This window comes from Octopus bimaculoides, chromosome 24 (genome assembly GCF_046866305.1).
Source record: "Octopus bimaculoides isolate indiv1 chromosome 24, ASM4686630v1, whole genome shotgun sequence".
NCBI lineage: Eukaryota > Metazoa > Mollusca > Cephalopoda > Octopoda > Octopodidae > Octopus > Octopus bimaculoides.
This window is the reverse complement of record NC_142951.1, coordinates 37,069,845-37,084,844: the sequence shown is the minus strand read 5'-3', so window position 1 is coordinate 37,084,844 and position 15,000 is coordinate 37,069,845. Positions and strand designations below refer to the sequence as shown.

General features: G+C 40.5%; 1 protein-coding gene across 1 annotated transcript in view; it reads left to right on the top strand.

Annotated features, from left to right (window-relative positions):
• Positions 1–2,326: 2,326 nt before the first annotated feature.
• LOC106869086 (uncharacterized) overlaps positions 2,327–15,000 on the top strand; it is a 252,967-nt gene continuing 240,293 nt past the window's right edge. The window contains exon 1 of the mRNA XM_089340940.1: positions 2,327–8,414. Within this exon, the coding sequence (XP_089197066.1) occupies positions 5,484–8,414 (2,931 nt within the window). The 5' untranslated portion in view covers positions 2,327–5,483. The remainder of the gene's footprint in view (positions 8,415–15,000) is intronic.

The window sequence follows — 15,000 nt, the reverse complement described above, 5'->3', positions numbered from 1 at the left end:
GAAGAATGGGAAAAAATCCGCTTCGAATAGAAAGAAAAAGCCGAGAAAACGAGAATCAACGAGACGTATAAGCGAAAAAGTAGAAGCATTTAACCAAAAGGCTTTGGTTGTATTCTGGTTGGAGGCGACAAAGAATCGGTTATTAAAAGAAACTAGAATTTATGAAGGCAAGCACAAAATAGAAGATAGCGGAGTGGTGGATTTACAGCGAAAACTCGAAAAGTCAGAGAAATATGAGTTGATAAGTGTTACGAAAAAGAATATTAAAAATCGTAACAGCAAAAATATTAAAAAGAATAAGAAAACGAAAATATCGAAAATAATAAAAAGGAGAGAGAAAATAAATTCAAGAGAATTGAGAATAAAAGACCCCAAAGCAAGGAGAAACGCAGAAAGAATAACAAGAAAGAGAAACGTGGAGAGGAAAGACATAAAGTTTGTGGCGTCTTTCGTTAGATCAAGTTTAAGCCAAAACGATTCTTTGGCGTTCTTGAAGACATTTCATACATCCGTTTCACAACCGAAGCTGGAAAGGTTGTCAACGGAATTGTTATCAAACTGCAAAAGGGAAAAATTGCAACTGCTTCAAGTGGCAGCGACAATTAATATCACCGCTACAACAACACCAACAACAACAAACACCACTACTAACACAACAACAAAAAACACAACCACCACCAGCAACAACAATAACAACAATACTACAACAATAATATTCACAACTACAATCATCAACACAGCTGCATTCTCTTCAACAAATCCAAGAATACTTAGTGAAACCATTATATGTATTAAAGTGTCAACAACAACAACAACAGAAACCACAACCACAACAACAACAACAACAACAACAACAGAAACCACCACCACAACAACAACAACAACAATAAAATCAGCATTAGTAACAACATCAAAAAAGGCATTAGTTGTTATTCTGCTTTTAGTCGTTTTGTACGCTTCGATATCATCGCGACAGTTTTATCAAAAGCATATACAAAGCCACCAACATTATCACCTAGCATCACTACCACCTCTACCTTTACTTCTACTACCACAACTACTACTACTACTACTATTACTACTACTACTATTACTTCTACTACTACAACTACTATTACTTCTACTACTAATACTACCACTACTACTACTAGAATTGTTAGTAAGTGCAGCACTTCAGTCTCGACACTTACAACTTCTACTTCTACCACACCTACAGCTATCACTATTGCTACTAGTGCAACCATCACTACAACTATTGTTACCAATATTACAAATACTACCTCTTTTCTTAATACTATTACTACTACTACTACTTATTCTATTACCTATAATACTACTATTGTTACTTTTACTAGCTTTATTTCTATTACCACTACGATTTCTATTTTTAGAATTTCAAGCACGGACAACACTATTACTGCAACTACTACTACTATCATATCAACCGCAACTTACAGCAGTAGTATTAGTTGCAGTAAGAAGTGGTGGTCACGTGACCGGCGTAAACTTTGCTCAAGCCGGAACGAGGCTTGGGTGGACAAACGGAAAGGATCCAACGCGATTAACAAAAAGTTATTGTTATCTCCCTCATCTTCTTCCTCCTTCTCATCATCATCATTATCATTACCATCAACATTATCAGTGCCATCACTACCACTACAATTACTATCATTGTCATCAGCATCATCATTATCATCATCATCATCACCATCACCATCGTCATCGTCGTCATAAGAATAATCAGCAGAATTATCTAATACGCCATTTCTATCATCATCATCAACATCATCATCGCCGCCAGCAACAGCAGCAAATTCATCACCATCATTGGCATCATCAACATCATCACCATCGTCATCATTACCAACGTTGCTGTCATCGGCAGAGAAATACGAGGCTGACATTTTGGATAACTGCGTCAGCGAATTATAGGTTTGTACTCCGAGTAATACTTGTACAGTCACTACCACCTTCACCAAAACAACAACAACAACAACAACAGTTACAATCACCGCAATCACTAACTTCAATATTATTGACACCACTACGAATAACAACAATAACAACGACGACGACGACGACGACGACGACGACGACAACAACAACAACAACACAATCGTTGACAAGTCAACAATTGCAACTACAGCAACAACAAGTATTGTCCCTACTAGGACTATTGTTTTTCCTACTAAAATTATTACTACACCCAACACTACCACAATCGCCATCAACACCACCACCATCACCTTCACAACAACACCAACAAAACCGATTAATACTACTGCTGCAACTTTTACTACTACTACTACTACTACTACTTTTACAGCAACAACAACAACCACGACTACTACTACTATTACTGCTACTATCATTATCATCATCATTACGATCAAAAGAACAGCAACGACCTCATGCATTACCACTACGACGACTACTACGACTACTACTACTGCTATTACCGCTACTACTAATACATAAACCACTATCTTCATCCCCCCATCTGTTGCTATTACTACGACTACTAAAACTACTATCTAAGCCACTATTACTACTTCTACTGCTACCCCCACCACTACTACCACTTATACTGTTAAGACTATTTCGACCGCAACAAACACAGCAGCAATTGTTACAACGACAACAACCACAAATACTACAACCACTACAGACATCTCTACCACGACGACGACTACCACCACTACTACTACCACAACTATTAACGTTAATAATACTACTATTAATACTGTTACTACTACGAACAAAAGAATTAGTTCCCCTACAAGTAGTATCACCAATTCTCTTAAAGACATTAACATTCTCAGCGTCGTTGAAGACGCCATTGTCACAGTCTGTACTGCTACTACTACCACTACTACAACTTCTCTTACTATCACCAAAACTACCTCCTTTACGACCACCACAGCGATCGCTGCTGCAGCTGCTGGTGTTGTTGTTGTTGTTGTTATTATTATTATTATTATTACGAACGACTTTCGAAACGGCAGAAGGAAAAGGTTGTAGAGTTATTAGTGAAAGAATTTGGCAAATTAAAGTAAAGAAGACAGAAAGAAGGACAAGGAGAGAGAAAAAAGAAAGGAAAGGAGAGAAAGAAGCGGGAAGGAAGGAAGGTAAAAAGGGAAGCAAAGCGGAAGTGGGAGAGCGGAAGAGGAAAGAGAGCGAAGAGAAGAGAAGCCAGAAAAACGACATCGGAAATAACCACAACAAGGACGAGAACAGCAACAACAACAATATCATCATCATCATCATCATCAACAGCAACAACAGCAACAATAATAACAACAACACAGAAAACGAAAAAAGCAACGAAAGCATAAAATCGACAGCGGTGACTGCAACAACACCTACAGGATCATCAAGCGCTACGACTGTAGGACAAAGATTAACATCCCCCACAGTGGCAATACCCGCATAATCGCAAGCAAGAACCACAGCCACCACATCAGCAACAAGAACAACACTCACAACAACAATAACAACGTCTATTGCAAGAAAAGTGAAAAGACAAGATTTACAGCAGTGATACTGGTGTCATAGCTATCATCACAATCGTCATCATCATCATCACCACCAGCAACAGTAACAAGAACATTGCATAGACACGCCCTGTACTCAGTCATTAATATTTAGGTATAAAGAGTAATTTGACGAGTATTGGTAAGTTTACTCATCTGTTTAGGTGTAAAAAGTAATTTTACGAGTATAGACGTAAAGAGTAATTTTGGGGAGTATAGACCAGTCTATTCATCTATTTAGGAGTAAAGAGCAGAGTTTGGAGTATCGATAAATTTGCTTATCTCTGATCTATCCTAACGGAATAGCTTAGTGATCAGGTTTAACGGAATAGCTTAGCGATCAGGTTTAACGGAATAGCTTAGCGATCAGGTTTAACGGAATATCTTAACGATCAGGTTTAAAGACAGACAAACATTGATAAATATTTCTTCGGTCTATTTATCAAGAAGAAAACACAAGGAAATAAGCAAAAACAAAGTAAAACACATCTAGGGATTAGAAAAGAAATATAAACAAAAACAAAACGAGGACGGACTCATTGGAAGAATTTCGAGCGAAGAATTTAGGCAGTTTGCCACGTTTTACATGTTCCAAAACGCTTCCAAAACGAATACAAGTGTCTATTTTATTGCATCGTCCTTTACAGACGACGGTTGGAATTTAACCTCTGAGTTTTGGGTTTCAAACAATTCGGAATAGACAAGTGTAAAGAAGAGTCGCTGGAGAGCGTTAAATTGGACGCAAGACGCAAACGGTTTAGTGTTCTGCTGAAAGGGAAACCCCATAAAAGAAAACTGGAGGAACGAAAAGAAAAACGGGAGGAGAAGCAACAGCTTCTGCTTGACGAACAGGAAGCGGACAGCGTGTGTTTCGTTCGGGAGAAGGAGTACCCGTCCCCTCGTGTCGAGTTGGAGTTTCAGCTTCATGAATTTCGGCACCCGTCAGTACAGCCATCAACAACAGCAGTATCATCAACAGCAGCAGCAACACCACCACAACCGACAGCAGTTTCGGCGACTGTTGCCGCTGCTGTTGCTGCAGCTACTAACAACACAGGCAGCAACAGCAGCAGTAGCTGCATTAGTATCATCAGCAGCAACAACAACAGCATCAGCAGCAGCAGTTTAACCAGTAGAGGAACGACAACAACTCAACTGTACAGTCATCCGTTGAGTAACGATGGCAGCAGCAGCAGCAGCAACAACAACAACAACAACGGCAGTAGCAGCAGCAGCGACAATGTTAACAACAACAGCATCAATACCAGCAATAATGGTGGCAGCAACAACAACAACAGTAATAGCAGTAGCTCCACCATTTTCCCCGTTGTCACACCAACCACGGCTGCAAGTCCCGTTCGACCACGAAACTTACAGCAGCAACCGCATCCTCAACAGGCCCCAAGCAACACATATTTTCAGCAGCAGCAACAACACCAGCAGCAACAACAACAGCAGCAGCAACAACAACAACAACAACAACAACAACAACAACAACAACAAAGACCACCTTTAAGTCAAACACAAACGACGCCGATCCAATTAAAAGTGCAATCTCAACAACAACAGCAACAACAACGCCAACATCTTGACTTGCTTAACAACCAGCATCGTCGTGCACCACCCCAACAACAGCAACAACAACAGCCGCAGCCACAACAACAGCAACAACAACAACAACAACAACAACAGCTGCAACTGAAAAACATTGACAGAAGATCCAACAATCTCACAACTGCGTCTGCGATTAAGACTAACAACAGCAGCAGCAGCAACACAAGTACAAGCAGCAGCGCTAGCAGCCCTCACAACGACACCATTTCACCGTCTCACAACGCTGCCAGGAACGTTCTGGGTACAAGTGTGACCAACCCCAACGCCACTGCCGCCAACACCAACACCAACAACAATGGCAGCAGGTGCGCTAACCAAGTGACTACCACCACTCAGATGTCCTCGCAGACACCGGCCGTTTCATCGTCCGGTGCTCACAATCCAGTGCAGTCACCGGCGTTAGAACTGAGACGGCTGGTCCCGCAGCTGAAACCACCTTCGCGAAAGGTGTACCATCACCACCACTACTATAACCACAACCATCGTCATCATCAGCAGCAATCACACCAACAACTACAGCGACAACAGCAGAAAAAGCAACAGCAACAGCTGCGCTTGCAATTGCAGCCGAGCAGCTTTCATGCTCAGTTTGAGGCGCAACGTCAACGGGTCCAGAACCCTCAGTTGACAGAAACTTCGCCAGCAGCAACAGCGGCAGCAGCATCTACACCACCGCCACCACAACCACCACAGCCACAAACACAAACACAACCAAATGCATTATCACAACAACAACAACAGCAACAACAACCGGCAGCGTCAAGACAACAACAACTGCAGCAACAGAAACAACAATTTCAATTGCAACTCTTACAAACACAACCGCAGCCTCAACCACAACAACAACCGCCTAAACAATCCCCATCACAGCAACAACAACAACAACAACAACAACAGCAACAAACCTCAAATTACACCCAACAAAAAGAGCAACAGAAACAACTACAACAACTACAGCAACAACAAAACTATCAGAACCAGCATCAGCTCGGTTACAGCTACCCTCATTCGCCAAGCCAACAACAACAACAACAACAACAACAACAACAACAACAACAACAACAACAACAACAACAGCAACCACAACCACAACAGACAACTACATCACGACAAGCACCACCACCACCACTACCACCGCCACAGCAACACCAACCACAACAACACTTGCAGCTAAGGTCGGCGACAGCAACCATCGCTGCAGCAACTGCAGCAGCTATAACGATCTCGTCAATAGCATCGACAGTGACCCCGACAGAGACGATCACAACGACAACGACTACAACATCGACGGCAGCAATAAGAGATGCCACAGCGACGACATCAGCAACGTTATCACCGTCATCAGCATCCATTTCATTAGTGTCATCATCCTCTTCATCTTCATCGTTTTCACCTTGTCGGCAAAATCCTTATCAAATTTCTAACTTTAGCTTCGTACAGAGTCCCTCGCATCTTCGTTCTCAGACACACAGCAAGCATAGCAACAACAACCACCTAAACAGGCAACAACAACAACAACAACAACAACCACAACAACAGCAACCACATCAACAACAACAACCACAACAACCGCAGCTATCAAAACAAACGCAAAACATTAACTTTACTAGCAGTCCACTTTCTGGTACTCACCATCAACAAACGCAACAGCAACAACAACAACAACAGCCAGCATCGTCACAACAACAACAACAACAACAGCCTCAGCCTCATTCTAAATCGTCAGAGGCAGCCCAGGTTCAAAACTCATTCAATCCGGATAATTTACTGAATGATCAACTTGTTCAACTCCAGCCAATTATATTTCCTAGCTACCGCCATCTTAATAATAATAGTAACAACAACAACAACAACAACAGCAACAACAACAACCAGCAACCTCATTCTCATCATCATCACCACAACCAACATCATTATTACTCGCATCATGAACAACAACAACAACAGCAACAACAACAACAACAACAACAACAACAACAACAACAGCAGCAACAACAGCAGCAGTTTCATGTGGAAAGGGAAAAAGAGAAAAGAAACAACGATGGCGGCAGCGACGAGAGAGAAGAGAAAGGAAGACGAAGAAAAGAGAAAGGGGAGAGAGAAGAGGAAGAGAGAGGAAGAGGAGGAGGAAGAAAGGCGAAAGATGATTACGACGATGACGAAGAAGATGATATCGAAGAGGAGAGAGAACAACAGCAACCCCTATTGTCTTCTTCGCCGCAGACACCACCAAGCCACGAGTATGAGCTGGCAAACAGCATCTCCTGGTTCACCGCCAGTGAATCGTATGAGAGGAGAAACACGTCGTACAGCGGCATAGCTGCCTCTACCATCACCAACATGTCTGAATTAGCAGATGGAAGTTGTTACAGCCTGTCAACACACCAAAATCCTACTCCGGCCTCCTGCAATGTGCTCACACCAGAAGCAGACAGCGATATCACAGAAAGTTTCCGTTCGGTTCGAGATGAACTTCTCACTGGTTCCACCGAATATCTGCCAGCCACCGACGGAGGTTTCGGGTTTACGTACGGAAGTGGTACGGGCAACCCTTTCGTGACAAGTGGCGGCGTTGTGACACAGGATCATCGACGTCGCAGTGGCGGTTCGCGCCTCGGTCTGGGCGGTTACCGTGCCACCAACACCGGCATCAATTCGACGGTTGCCGCCACCGCCGCTGCCGCAGCCGCACACGCCGCCGCAGCAGCCACTAACTCGTTGCTGCACCGACAACCTTACTACAGCGTCACTCCCACAACACCGGGGAGCCACTCACAACATCGCCATGGCTCACACATTTACGATGACACCGTGGTATTAAACGTTGGTGGAAAGATTTTTGAGACGCGTCGTGCCACTCTTTTCCGATTGCCAACCATGAAACTGGCCAACACTGAAGAAATGGAGAAGTACTATAGACCAGAACGACGCGAATATTTCTTTGATCGCGATTCTGAGGCCTTCCGGATCATCTTGAATTACTTGAGAACGGGCGAACTGCATGTGCCAATGTGTATGTGTGGACCGTCCATAAAGACAGAGTTTGAATTCTGGGGAATTGAAGAACACGATATTGAACGCTGCTGTTGGACCCAATATAATACTTGGAATACCCAAAGTAAGTCTCTGGAGAAGCTAGAGTCTTTCCGGAAGACGTCATTACCCCAAAACGGTCTGATGAATGAAAGACGTCTCTCCTGCTGGACACGGTACAGGGCAAAAATATGGAGTTTTCTTAACGACCCGACATCGTCAAAATATGCTCAGGTAAGTCAAAACACGAATTCACTCTTACAGCATGCACCTTTCGCCTTTCTTCTCTCTTTGTTTCTATCTATCTATCTATCTATCTATCTATCTATCTATCTATCTATCTATCTATCTATCTATCTATCTATCTGTCTGTCTATCTATCTGTCTGTCTATCTGTCTGCCTGCCTGCCTGCCTGCCTGCCTGCCTGCCTGCCTGCCTGCCTGCCTGCCTGCCTGTCTGTCTGTCTATCTGTCTGTCTATCTATCTATCTAAACTTTCTTTTTAGTTACCACCAGAAATGACGTGAAGAGTCGCCATTATTATTGCTGTTGTTGGTGTTACTGTCCCTTCATTAACTTTTTCCTCCTCTTACGTTTCTTCTTCTTCTTCTTCTTCTTCTTCTTCTTCTTCTTCTTCCTCTTACTCCTCTCCTTTTTCACTTCATCTTCTTCTACCTCTTTGTCTGTGTGTATACATACACATATATACTTAAAAAGTTTCCTTACAATGTATAACAATAGATTTTATTTTAAAAACTCGTATTGGGAGATTAATACATGGCAGGAAAAATATCACCCCACCACCACCACCACCACCACCACTACTTCCATCACTATCGCTATCACCGAATCGACAACAATTACAGCATCCAGTTATTATTAACGGAAAACATCCAAAAATAACAACACCAGCAAAGACAACATATACAATGGCTAAAGCAATCTCTTTCTTCTACGTCACACCCACGTAATGCCTACGTAACGCCTACGTCACCAAACAGGAATATTCCATTGAAGACTATTTAATTTTTCATTATCTTTGATCTTCGTTTTCATTTTTGTTGCTGTTGTGCGACAGGCCATTTTTCTCTCCAAAACTAAAGATAAATTGTTTCACCAATGGTGTTCCATAAATTGTATTACACCTGTTGGTTCCATCAATGCAGACTCGTTGACTCACATAAACTTAATGCACCGAATTTTCAATAGGAATCTCAGAAAAAACAACAACGAAAACTCCATCGAACCAATCGATAATATTTATCGATCAGCAGAGCCTTGAAGTAAGAACAGTCAGAAGACAGGACAGATTATTTTATTTCATTTTTTTTTTTACATTTAAATGCTGTATTAGTTACGTCTGTGGTGGTTCATGTTTTGTGCTGGAACACAAATACAAGATGAGATTGTGACTTTGCAAATTCTGCTGTCATTTTTATTTTTTCGTCAAACCGCAGGAATCAAATGATTCACCAAAATAATACATGTTTTTTTCCTCACCCCCTCCTCTTTTTCCCCTCTCCTTACCGTTTTCGCTCTTTTATTTGAAAAACAAGTTTTAACACTTTATCAATCCCTCTCCTGAAAAAGCAGTTAAGTAACCTCTATAGAAACCAATTCTTCCGTTTCGAAGACAAAAGAAAAAAAATGGATTAAAAAGATATAGCTTCAAAAACTTTTCTACTACCTGTCTTTGGAGCCATTGTCAATTCAATGTTATGTTTTTTACAGAATCTGTGTTGCGGTTCTTAAAACTCTTCTATGATAATTTACATGACTGCATTAGTGATTTTTACCGAAACTTCATTTTGACTCTCACGAAACTTTTAGATCACTGTAAAGCCTCCATTGTGAAATTTAACGAAAAGGAACTATATATTGTTCTTTGGAAAAAATCAATATGATCCCCACAAAATGTTTTGGACCCTTATACTGCGAAATTTAAAGCAGTATATTGATTCTTGAAAAATCAATATGTCTTAGACCCTTCAAAATTCCTGCACTGCGAAATGTAAATCGAACTGTGTATTGATCCATAAAAGAATCAATATGATCCTTTAAAAATCTTTTAGACCCTTCAAAAGCCCTCAATTTTGAAATGAAAAAGAATTATTTTTACCCTTAATAAACCTTCTGATCCTTACAAAACGTTTGGGACGTTTAAAAACAAAGTGGAATTTAAAAAATATTGTAATTTGAGCTTTATATAAATCTTTATTGTGAAATAAAAGAAAAAAAAGGAATTATATTTTTACTCTTGAAATTATTGTGATCCTTACAGAACGTTTTGACCCTAAAATACCCTTGCGATCTTTACAAAACTTTTGCGACCCCAAATCACCTTTATTATGAGCCTACATTATGTTGTTTACAAGAACAACAATACTGAGCCCTTCAGAAAATCAACTTCCTGTTGGCGGGAAATATAACTTTGAAGGCAAAAAACAAAAACGAAAAGAAAAAGTCCGACGTTGAAAATGATAGATAAAAATCAATATTTACCTCGGATCGAACTGGTTTTAGTACAGATTCTAACTGCAGAGAACTGAGGCCTTTGAGGGTCGAGTATTCACGGAACTGTTTATACGACGGATGATATACAGGTGAAAGACAATCGATCATGTCGACATCATACACAACAACCACAAAACCTCGAGCCTTGAAAAGAAAAAAAGAAGAAAAGAAAAAAGAAAGAAACAGTAAAAAGGAAATTGCATTTTGTCAACTTTTTCGAAAGGTGAGAATTTGAATGGCTTCAATTCACAGTTAAAACTATTTCTTTTAGATTCGAAGAAAATAATTTTTTCGAGAGTCTTTGCGACGTGAATATCACATCGTTTCATTCTTTGGTAAAACAAAGGCGGCGTTGGACCAAATGCTTAGTGGTATGTCACCCGTCGTTCAGAGTTCAAATTCCGCCGAGGTCGACTTTGTCTTTCATCTTTTCGGCGTCGATAAATTAAGTACCAGTTGTGTACTGAGGTCGATCTTTTCATCCCTTTCGGGGTCGATGCGTTCGATTGTCTCCACCACAAAAATCCAGGCCTTGTGCCTATAGTAGGAAGGATTATTATTATTATTATTATTATTATTATTATTATTATTATTATTATTATTATTAAGGCAGTGAGCTGGCAGAATCGTTAGGGCGCCGGACGAAATGTTTAGCGGTATTTCTCATGATTGGAGTATTTTTGATTAAAAGAAGCGACTGCTCAGGCGCAGGAAGCTCTTGCTGGAAATAGTAGTCAAATCTGTTTCATATAACATACCCCAGTCTTAAAATGTGGACAAATTCGATAATGTGCTCCTAGATGCACCATGACTGAAAAAAAGCAGGACCACGTTTTGCAGCTTTTTTATGTTAAATCGTTAATAGTTTAAAAAATTTTTGTCGAATAAAAAAAAAAAAAAAAAAAATCACTCATCTAAATCAAATATCGAACTCCGTTCGTCTAACTAACAAACTAATTAAATTATCCGTACATGCACTAATTTACTCAACCTGGAGGATCACAACAGCTCGTGTTTCGGAACAATCTGATTGCTTCATTGTGATTTATTCAATAAAAATACGACGGATTGAATAGTGTGATCACAGCAGAGAATTCTTTGATCATAGGACTGTCTTCCGGATCAGGGCTGACCTGGGGCTAAATGGCAATATCTAATTAGAGAGCACTCACAACTAAAAGGAACATCTTTGATCATGGGGCTACCTACGGGATCAAAGATAATCCGCGGCTAAACAACAACAACAACAACAACAACAGGTTAGGTATTGCAGGCACAGCGGGAAGGTTTTTGATCACAGGTCTGCTATATCAGGACTTGAACCGGTGGCTGGGAGGGACTACAAAATTAACAACATCAAGAACGCAGACACAAAATACTTAGTAATTTTTTTATATTTTACCAAACTAACGGTTATTTTATTTGTTTCTAACGAAAAAAAACCCCCAGAAAATCAATAAATATTTAAAAGGTTTATATCGAACAAAAACAATCAACCAATCGTCTAAACGAAATATCGAACTCAGCTCTTCCAAATTGCTACACCACACAACCACGCCGCTCACAAACTAATGGCAATCCATGATTCGATATAGTTTCATTGTTTTATCATGGCGTTTCTTTATACTTTCCAATATGGCGTCTGAGTGGTTTCGCTCGATGTTTTTCCTATTAACTATGCTTGATATTTCATACACGTTTCACGGATCGTTGCTCACATGATCGAGCCTGCAACGTTGCGAAATAGATACGTTATCTTGTTACTAGTTTTTGCCGTGTGGAAGTGCACCCCGCCAACACACACACACACACACACACACACACACACACACACACACACACACACACACACATACACACACGCACACACACACACATCTTATTTGAGTGTATGTGTATGTGTGTATATATATATCATATTTGTGTATATATATATAGGTACATTTATATAGATATGTGTGTGTGTGTGCAATATGATTGTCTGTGCTTGCATTCATTTGTGTATATTTGTCAGCGTGGGTGTTGTTCTGTGTACCGCCCTCCCTCCCTCCCTTTCTCGCGTTTATGTGTCAGGGAAAATGAGGTTTCGTCTTTTGTTTTTATTCGTCAGTTTTATGTTGTTTTTCTTTTCAATTTTTACGCCATATTTTTGGTTTTTATCTAATTTTTATCCGTTCTACTCGCTCTCCCTCACATCATCGTCATATCTCTCCGTTCTCTCTCCTTTACACACACACGCTCACACACACGCTCACACACACGCACGTGGTGATGTGTGCATGCGCGTATGTGTGTGTATGTGTACGTGCATGTGTGTACCTGTGTCTGCATGTATGTGTGTGTGTGTGTGTTGCTCTATTGTTCCATTTCATTGTTTGAATGTTTTAAGTTTGTTTCTATTAATGTTCCTTCTTTTTAAAGAGTAAACGAAAGAAAGAGAGAGAGAGAGAGAGAGAGAGAGAGAGAGAGAGAGAGAGAGAGAGAGAGAGAGAGAGAAAGAGAAAGAGAAAGAGAAGAGAGAGAGAGAGAGAGAAAGAGAAAGAGAAAGAGAGAGAGAGAGAGAGAGAGAGAGAGAGAGAGATAGAGAACGATCGAAGGGGGATAGTGCGAGGAAGGAGCAGGAGGAAAGATAACTTTTCTTCTTCTTCTTCTTCTTCTTCTTCTTCTTCTTCTTCTTCTTCTTCTTCTTCTTCTTCTTCTTCTTCTTCTTCTTCTTCTTCTTCTTCTTCTTCTTCTTCTTCTTCTTCTTCTTCTTCTTCTTCTTCGGTATCGAAAGATTCCATTGGGATACAATAGGCAATAACGATATCTCTGTGATATTATAATTGCTCGTCTCAGCGTATCTGTGGGGATGCGTCTGTGTGCATGTGTGCGCGATCGTGTGCAGGTGCGTGTACGCGCGCCTGATTTGCACGACTTCCTGTCTGTGCGTCCATGTGTCTGCCTGCATGTTGTTGCACAGTGGAAATGCACTAACAAAGTGCAGCCTTGGCGAAAATACGATGCATCGAGAAATGCATAGCTATGTCATATATACGTATATATATGTGTGTGTGTGTGTGTGTGTGTGTGTGTGTGTGTTAGTATGTGGGTGTGTGTATATGTATGTGTATATACATATATGTAAATGCATGTGCGTGTGTGTGTTAGTATGTGTGTGTGCATATACATAGGTGCATATACGCATATCCAAATGTATACGTGTTTCTTTGTGTGTTTGTGTGTGCGAATGTATGTTTGCGTGCGTGTGTTTGTGTGTGTGTGTGTATGTGTGTGTGTGTGTGTATGTGTGTGTGTGTGTGTGTGTGTGTGTGTGTGTGTGTGTGTGTACTCGTGTCAGAAGTGACTTGGCCACAGACCACGTGTTGAAAAGAAACCAATGACATCACGGGAGATTCCATTTTGTTTATTTACAAAGCAAAGCTAATGATAACCGCTTTTCATTTATTTCTGAATAGTACTGTATATTATGAAGTGCCAAAAGTCTTCATCGCACTCCCCCGATCTAATTTTTCACACACTTCCACAAAAGTCTGTTAAGGACCTGGGACTTTGGGACTTTTCCTCTCCTAATGTTTCTTAATTAACCCCTCTTTTGTTTCTTGTTTTAATTACGGAATTGTTAATATTAATTTAGTTCAGGAAATATTTCCCTTATATTGTACATCACATGATCAACCAAACCATCGGATCTTGTTATACATCGCTGGTCACAATGCGCTTTCGAATGATGCCACATTGCTGGCTAAGTGAACAGACCAGCACCCCCACCTGAATACGATGGCTACTTCATCGGATGCGTTACCCATTTGCTGCTGAAGGGACTGGACCAATGGAAAATGAAGCGTTTTATCCAAGAACAGAATGCGTCGCTCTGTTCAGAAATCGAAACCGCTATCTCACGATTTATGAATGCAAGACACCTAACCACTTGGCCACGCGCCTTCATATATCTTCAGAATTATGTTTCATTTTCAGGTGTGTGTTTGGGTGTGTGGGGGGATGGAGTAGGCTAATTTTCATCATTATGCAAAACATGGAACTAAATATAAATATATAAATATAAAACTCTCATACACGCAATTGGAATTTCTGTAGAATAACCGAGATCTTGATTTAAATATACCGACCAATTTATGTTCTTCCAGACTACAGGAATATTACAATAACATTGTATTCCATAAATGCCAAGTGTACGATATTACAGGAATATAATTACACGGTGTGTACGTTATAATGGCGAGCGTAACTACATCAAGTTGTCATTTCATCGAAAACCAGCGAATTTATTATTCGATATGGCGAT